The 8334-nt window shown below is 32.1% G+C and overlaps 1 protein-coding gene across 1 annotated transcript; it reads left to right on the top strand.

Moving 5' to 3' along the window:
* Window positions 1-1348: 1348 nt before the first annotated feature.
* LOC143194926 (protein charybde) lies at window positions 1349-3239 on the top strand. Its single transcript, XM_076401723.1, has 3 exons — window positions 1349-1559; window positions 1650-2004; window positions 2101-3239. The coding sequence occupies exons 1-3, from the start codon at window positions 1502-1504 to the stop codon at window positions 2186-2188; spliced, it is 501 nt and encodes a 166-aa protein (XP_076257838.1). The 5' UTR covers window positions 1349-1501; the 3' UTR covers window positions 2189-3239.
* Window positions 3240-8334: the final 5095 nt, after the last annotated feature.

Genomic DNA, 8334 nt, shown 5'->3' with positions numbered 1-8334 from the left:
TTTTTGTTACCGGCAATTAAATACGAAATAAAACTCGGAAAATAATTTAAAGGAGTTAGTAAATATCAAAAATCAGACTTAAAAAAATTGAAAATTATTAGGATTGATCACGGAAATTGATGATATAGGCAAAGAAAGGCCTAAATCTATCGAAAATTTTTTTAAAAGTTTTTTCTTTATTTCTATAGACACAATTTTATAAAAAAATACACTTAATCTAGGGCTTGGTTAACTTTCGAAAATATTAGCCGTAATCATATTTAAATAATTTCCCAAAAATTTTGAAATTAAAATATTATTTCATTTATATTTTTCAAGTTATTTCAGAAAATTCTGATTAAGCACAATTCAAAACGAAACTTAATCCAAAAATAATGTAATAAAGATGAAAATCAAATTAAAAAAAAAAAGAAAATTATTAAGAGTTCATGGAAATCGATGACAGAGGCAAAGAAATGCCCAAATTAATCCAAGTTTTTAAAATTTTTTAGGAAAAAATTTTATACAAAATATATTTAATCTAAATTTTGGTGAGTAATCATAAACTTTGTAGAAAACGGTGATTTCTGACGCAACTTAGATCAACGATTATTATCACTAACTAAATAGGGAACTACATATTTACGCGTTGGGATTAACTCTAGTTAAAAAGCTATTTTTTGAATGTAATAAATTAAATTCACTTCCTATTGCCTATTTTAGTGTTACTAGTTGGAATTCAACATCTGAACAAACTTAACTTAGATTATTAAAATAAATAGGTTACATTTTTAAAAATTATTATACAAAAACATAACTCGTGAAAACTGAATAAAAATAATTACAAACCAACAAAACCGATCAATAGCATCGAGTTCGAACCAGCCCCTTTGTTGTGTCACTCACTCTTTACGAACTTTTCAAATCAAACTCGGGAACTATTTTCTGATGCAACAAAACTAGAAGCTACACGAACTACCGAAAAATTGTCAGAAAACACCGAATTTCCATCGATGAAAAACCGATACAGCCAGCACAAACCTCCTCGACCCGTTACCGATTTTTATCGGACATATTGCATCATCGTTACCGAGCCTGGCGGTTGCCTACCGACAAAGCGACATCCCGAAACTATACGACGCGATTTTCCTCGGAAAACCTACGGGAAACCTTTGAAGAAACATCCCAGGACACGTAGGGTTTCCGTAAATTTTCCCTGGATGCAAAAAAATCGTTTATAGCGCGACCGAAAAAAGATACAACACACCGCGTACGAGAACAAAGAAATAATGTGACCGGCGAGGATAGCCGATCCGGACGATCGTATGTCGTCGGAACAAAGGAGGGATTCGGTTATAAAAGGCCGGGTCAGCTGTTCAAGCCGGCAGTTCAGTTCAGAAAAGTGTATGAAAGCGAGCTTGCACTAGCAAGTCACCTTTTTTTAATCTTCGGAGGCCTAGGCTTCGGTTATTGTGATATTATCAATAAGTGTTAGAATTTTTAAATTTTATATTAAAAAAAAATGGAAATATTACCAGTCCAAAACAATCATCCTCATACGGAATATCAAGCACAAAATAGTGAGTATTTTTTCGAGTTTTTTTGAGGTGTAGTCGAGCTGGTTGGTTTGGTGAGTTGTATAGAATCTATAGCGGTGTTTTTTTTTCTAGAATGGTATGACGATCCCAGGCCGCATCTCTTAGAACCATCGAATTCCGCGATCCATTTCCTGGCCAAGATGTTGGAGCAGGAAATACGATCGGCGAAGAAGACCCACCTGTCCGCCGGTGAAGTTCTGCTTCCCAATGGGTTGTTGCAGCGTGTGTCCGAACATATTCTGAAAATGGCACAGGCCGAGTGCTGCGGGCTTCAGGGAATGACACTGCACCTGCTCTATGAAGGCGAGGAGGACTGTCGCAGGATGAGCTGTCTCAAGTTAGATCCATCGACTCCATCCACCTTCGAAGTCTACTTAACGTTCAAGCAAGCCAACGCTGGTTGGGGATTCTTGCCACAGTTTTTAAAGTAAGTACCACCACCTTCGACTAGTTTTTTTTCGGTGTTTTTCTTTCGTTTTTCGAGCCGGAGTCGAAGACTAACGGTTTATTCTTGTTGTTGCAGAAGAATAACGCGAGGTGGCACAGTTATCTTGAGTACCGACTACGAGATGACCAAGAAGAAGCTCTACCGGGCGGTTCATCGCCAGTAAATCGACGGCTTGTCGTTAACACAGACTGACTACTTCCCCCCATAACCACAAGTAACACTTTTAAAAATTTCTTCGTTTTCTTTTTTCTATTTTTATAGATTTATAAAAAAAATTGAAGGATCATTAATAAGCAAAGCGTGATTTAGTTTTTAGTTGATATATTTGATAGATGTAAATACGAGGGTCGTTTTTTTTTAAATGGTTCGCGATATCTGGGCACCCATCTGGTGACACAATCTCGACATAAACGTTCCGATCATATCCGGAAATAAAAAAAAAACGGCTCGTCTCTTCTACAGTATTCGACTTTTCCGCCTTCGCGGAGAAGATGTTCGTAAACGAACGATGGTCCAGAAGGTCCAAAGGATTCGCTCAATGGATCCGCACCCACGTGATATATCATTTTTGTATTAAACTAATGCATATGATAAAAAATGTACCTGGTTTTTTTTTGTAAGATATATCGTTGAAAAATTGGTCGATAAAAGTTGTAATTGTTCATTTATTCGACGGCTTATCATTCTTTGAAGCTCCCTGTATTTTTTTTATTATTACTTTTTTTTAATCGATACTTTATTTTCGACTTGATGTATATTTTGATAATAATTTTGATAACGAATTCATCAAACGACTGATTCAGCAACCGTCTTCAAAGAACAAAGCCGATTTATATTCTTAAAAATCTATATATATATATTTGTTTTTTGTGATATATAGTACCTAGAGATGTAGACAAAAAATTAATCTGTGAGGTGATGAAAAAAGTGATAAAAAATATATGAAAAAAAATATAAAATGTATAAGTTTTAGAATGCACATGGTACAAATCCAGATAAACATGTGATTTTGAAACGAAAAATTAATGAGGCTATATTGTCTATTTAGGATGTAAGGATATAATAAGTTTTTATATTTCATGAATTTGTAGATTGATAGATATTATCTATTAGAGCTCAGTGTGATATAAGTATATATATTCGATAACAGTACAGTTCTGTACAACATCTCATGCTTATCGAGGACAGTAATAAAGAAACTTATGTTTTTTTAAGTTCAATTTGTTTTATTCCCTCTAACCTATTCAACTAGAAAACCAAAAAAAAAGAAAGAAGTGTTCTACTTCCAAATGAAATATTAAGTATCGTTACATTACTCAACTTCATCTAAACTAGTAATTGTTATGAATAAATGGAAATAGAAAAACAAAAATTATATCTGAATGTAACTATTATTAAAAGTTTTGATCAAACAAAAAATGTAGGTCAAGTTTTAAAAAATATACAATGCAAGCAAAAATATAGTATGTCTCCACAAATTATTAACCGAATATATCAGCACTAAGAATATTTGGGATTTTAATATGAAATAATTATTAAAATTACAAGAAACTTTTTTATGACAATGGTTAAGTTTACTTAAACTTCTTCAAAAATTACAATTGGTATCTATATATTATAACAAAGGAAGATAAGATATGAATCCAGATCTTAGTCACAGTTTTCTTCATACAAAGCAAATGTAGGTCAAAATAAAGATATAATTGAAAGCGTAGTACAAATTACAAATATGTGAATAGAACATATGATCAGAATCTTTATATGGATAACAAAATAAAATATAAGATATCTATTCCAGCTACCCATTTTTAAGGAACAGTTTTTTTATATACAAAAGAAATGTAGGTCGAAGAGATTTCTTTCGAGTTTTTTAAAATTTTGTCGAGTTTGTTGGTTCGGTTGTTCGTCAGTGTCGGGTAAGACTATTTCACCCCGGGTCTCCTAAAACTATCCAATTCCGCGATCATTTCCTGGCCAAGATATTGGAACAGGAAAGCCGATGGGCGAAAAAGACTCATCTTTTACAAATTTCATTCGGTGTTGTTTCTTTCGTTTTTCCACACGGAATCGAAGACTAAGTGATTGTTCTTGTTCTTGCAGAAGTATAACGCACATGGCACAGTTTTCTGAGCACCGACTAAGAGATAACCAAGAAGCTCCACTAGGTGGTTCACCTCCAGTAAATCGACGATTTGTTGTTAACACAGACTGACTACAACACCTCTCTTCCCCCCCAAAAAAACTTTAAACATTTTTTTGTTTTCTTTTCTTTTCTACTATTATTTTGTTTTCTACTATTATAGATTTATAAAAAAATTGAAGGAACACTAATAAGCAAAACGTGATTTACTTTTTAGTTTATATATTTGCTAGATAATCGTAAATACGAGGGTCGATTTTTTTTTAATGGTTCGCGATACCCGGGCACCCACCTGGTGACACATTCTCAACATAAACGTTCCGATCATATCCGGAAATGAAAGAAAACCGTCTCTTCTACAGTATTCGACTTTTCCGCCTTCGCGGAGATGTTCGTAAACGAACGATGGTCCAGAAGGTCCAAAGGATTCGCTCATTGGATCCGCACCCACATGATATATCACTTTTATATTAAAGCATATGATTAAAAATGTACCTGCTTTTTTGTAAGATATATCATTGAAATATTAGTCGATAAAAGTTGTAATTGTTATATGTGTGTTAATATGTGTATTAATATATATATGTGGCGATCGCCACGACCCTTTAGGTCACCAAAATTACAAAGGTTGGCAACGCCGGTGGATTGGTACCATACAGTTCCAGGGTATTTTTCTTTTCTCCATCCCCTTGTAATAGTACCACTTCCACAGCGCTACCGTACTTCCTCTAATGTATAATTTAGTATTAAAATTAAACAGTATTTCTTCAACCAGTGTTTTCAGTTCTCGTGCAAATTCCTTCCAAAAATAGTAGTGAATGTTCTGACAAATAATTGCAGCGGCAGCCACACATTTCGACCGACTGATAATATTTGTTTTTATGATATACAGTACCTAGAGATGTAGACAAAAAACTAATCTGTGAGGTGATGAAAAAAGTGATAAAAATATATGGAAAAAAATGTATAAGTTTTAGAGTGCACATGGTACAAATTCAGATAAATATATGATATTGAAACGAAAAATTAATGAGGCTATATTGTCTATTTAGGATGTAGGGATATAATAAGTTTTTATATTTTATGAATTTGTAGATTGAGAGTATTAGAGCTCAGAGTGATATAAGTATATATATTCGATAACAGTACAGTTTTGTACAACATCTCATGCTTATCGAGGACAATAATAAAGAAACTTATGTTTTTTTATTTCAATTTGTTTTATTCCCTCCAGCCTATCCAACTAGAAAACCTTCAAAAGACAAATCGACAAGTATTATTACATAATTTCGTCCGAAATAGTAATTGCTATCAATAAATGGAGATATAAAAACAAAAATTGATAAATTTATATATTATTAACCATTTTGTGCTAACAAAAATTTAGGTCAGATTTTAAAAAATATAATGCAAGCAAAATTGCAAATGTACCTTTCTTAATTCATGTTAAAAATGTTTCGATTCTAATTTTAAAACAATTATTAATGAAAAAGCTCTTTTTAAAACAATGTTTCAATTTACTCAACTTCTTCAAACTTTGTGGTTGGTATCCATTAGATGGGAAGTCTTCAATCCAATTTGTAATAACAGTTTTCGTCGTACCAAAAAAATTTCAGATAATATTACAAAAATATAAATAAAATGATGATGTAAACCTTATAAATATTAACTGTTTTTTCTTCTTTAAGATAACTTAATAACATTATTCAATCCATATTATTTTATGTCATATGTTAATTTTAATACAATTGTTAAATTTCTAAGGAATTGTTTTTTCTAATAGATTTTCAATTTTTTTAAATTTCTTCAAAGATTGTGATGGAAATACATTAACAAATGAGGTGAGAAAATAAAAAATGATTTAAATCCAACTTGTACTTACAGTTTTCTTAATACGAAGAAAATGTAGGTCAAATTAAAAAAAATTCAAATAAAAGTTTAGTATTAATATAAACAATATTGATTGAATAAAACTTTACTCTACCTCTTTTTGTTTTAAAACAATATATTAAAAAATGGTTCTTAGAAACTCAATTTAAAACAATAATAAAAAGGCACTTTATATAATAATGGTTCAATTTTGCTAGAGCTTCTTGAAAAAACTATGATGGTGTTTAATAGATGAGATGGGAAAATAAATAATATCTCAATCAAACTTGTACTAACAGTTTTCTTCATATAAAGAAAATGTAGGCCAATTAAAAAAAAAAGTTGGTTTATACTACTGTGGCGACCGCCACGACCCTTTAGGCCACCACGCATTCACCCACATCATGTTCAAAGGTTGGCAACGCTGGTGGATTGGTACCATGCAGTTCCAGACTGTAAAAGACCATCACGACGACGTCTCGCTCTCTTTTCTTTTCTCTACCCCCTTGTTACAGTACCATTTACACATCCCTACTGTTCTTCCTCTACCTAACCTAATATCCTATCAATTCTCCCGTCGACCACATGTATTGTTCAATGTTAAAATAAACAAGTTTTATACAACCAGTGTTTTTAGTTCTTGCGCAAATTGTTTTCCAAAAATAGTAGTGAGTGTTCGGACAAACAATCGTAACGACAGCCACATATTTCGCCGACCGACCAAGACGAACATTTCCACAATTGGTGACCCCGACATGATCAAAGTGCCTAACAGGTAAACCAGCTCAACATAAGCTACTTGACAGGTGCATGGAACGTCAGCACCAGGAATGGAACCGATCAACATCACATGGTCGACAACATCTCACGAGACTAGCTTGATAGTCGAAAACCACAGAAGCCCATCATGTATAACCTCAACACATGAACACCCTTGCATCACAAAACGGGACACGTAAGGTACCACACTTATCGGTACCCTCAAACAAATCGGAACGCCCCGAGACCAACGCTAGCAACTGTGAGCTTCGGACGATGGACCTAGGCACCCGATTAACAATCTACAAGTGCAATTATCTTTTACAGATTGAAATGATTATTTCTAGCAAGTTTTCAAAATGTTGTTCTTTCCGAACACAAGGATCAACCAAAAAACGCGCATGATTTTTCTGTTATCATCGAAATACAATTTTAGAAGACTGCTAAATATGTCTTTCGTTTTTCATTAATATTCTAAACTTGTTTAGTTTCATTCTTAATTATATTTTATTATTCGTGTTCGCTTATTATTGTTTGTATTTAGTATTCGCCTTGCTTGTTCTGCAGTTCAAGTATAACAAAAGAGTAGTAATACCTTAGTTTTTAAATTAAGATTGTAACAGGTATGTCCAATGCAAAATGTAATTAATTAAAAAACTTTTTAATTATGTATTATAATCTTTATTGTTATATATCTTTATTTATAATATTTATAGTATTTAATTAATATTATATTAATATTAGTAATCAAGTATTTAAATCATACATAATCTACTGTCATGGCATTGTATCCCTAATCTGGTTACCTAGTCATTTCCATCCATTCATTGTCAACAAAGTCTGATCAAGTCAAATTTACGTACGTTCTTAACACTCCAAAGGAATCAATTATTAGTCGAAGGATATATGTTAATTGAATGATCGTTTGATTCAAAATAAAATTTTATACAAATAATTAAACGTGTAAGCAACATATACAAATTAGGTTCTTGTTAAAAAAATTGCTAAATATAAATTACTCTTCTATAAAATGCTACTATATATGCCACTGACAAAAAACGGTCTGCAGCATTTAATAAGTTTGAAGGGAATGAATTCCAAAACTTATTGGACGAAAACTCAATCAAAATCTCAAAAGAATTTTCTGCAGATGAATGATGATGACGATGAAGAATCGACTGCCTTCTTTGTTTATAAGGTATTTGGAATTTGGAAATCAGCTTTTAATTTCATTTGATGTCTGGTAAATAGAGAACACCTAAGAAAAATGATTCATGTTTAAGAACTGATAGTAATTGATATGGTTCTGGAGACATAGTATATCATATCATTGTACTAGAGGTAATTCTAAAGGTTATTTACATTTTTTTGTAAATTCTACTTGTAGTAACTTTTGCATTTCATCAGATTACATTACAAGAAAGTAAGTTGTTACTTATTTTTTATTTTGTACTTACGTCATTTAAATTTGTGACATTAAAACGTCGCATCAACTCTGATATTTACTTGAGTTTGGCTTTGACATACAACAAAATTCTAAT

This window comes from Rhynchophorus ferrugineus, unplaced genomic scaffold, assembly GCF_030347505.1.
Source record: "Rhynchophorus ferrugineus isolate W39M unplaced genomic scaffold, kcgeb_rfMv2 rfM1, whole genome shotgun sequence".
NCBI classification, from domain to species: domain Eukaryota; kingdom Metazoa; phylum Arthropoda; class Insecta; order Coleoptera; family Curculionidae; genus Rhynchophorus; species Rhynchophorus ferrugineus.
Note: the sequence above shows the minus strand (reverse complement) of the source record. Positions and strands in the feature narration are given on the sequence as shown.

Excerpts from the sequence above, each read along its gene's own strand:
- LOC143194926 (XM_076401723.1), top strand. The coding sequence starts at position 1,502 with ATGGAAATATTACCAGTCCAAAACAATCATCCTCATACGGAATATCAA. Across the intron at positions 1,560-1,649 it reads GGAATATCAAGCACAAAATA|AATGGTATGACGATCCCAGG; the intron begins GTGAGTATTTTT and ends TTTTTTTTCTAG. Across the intron at positions 2,005-2,100 it reads TTCTTGCCACAGTTTTTAAA|AAGAATAACGCGAGGTGGCA; the intron begins GTAAGTACCACC and ends TTGTTGTTGCAG.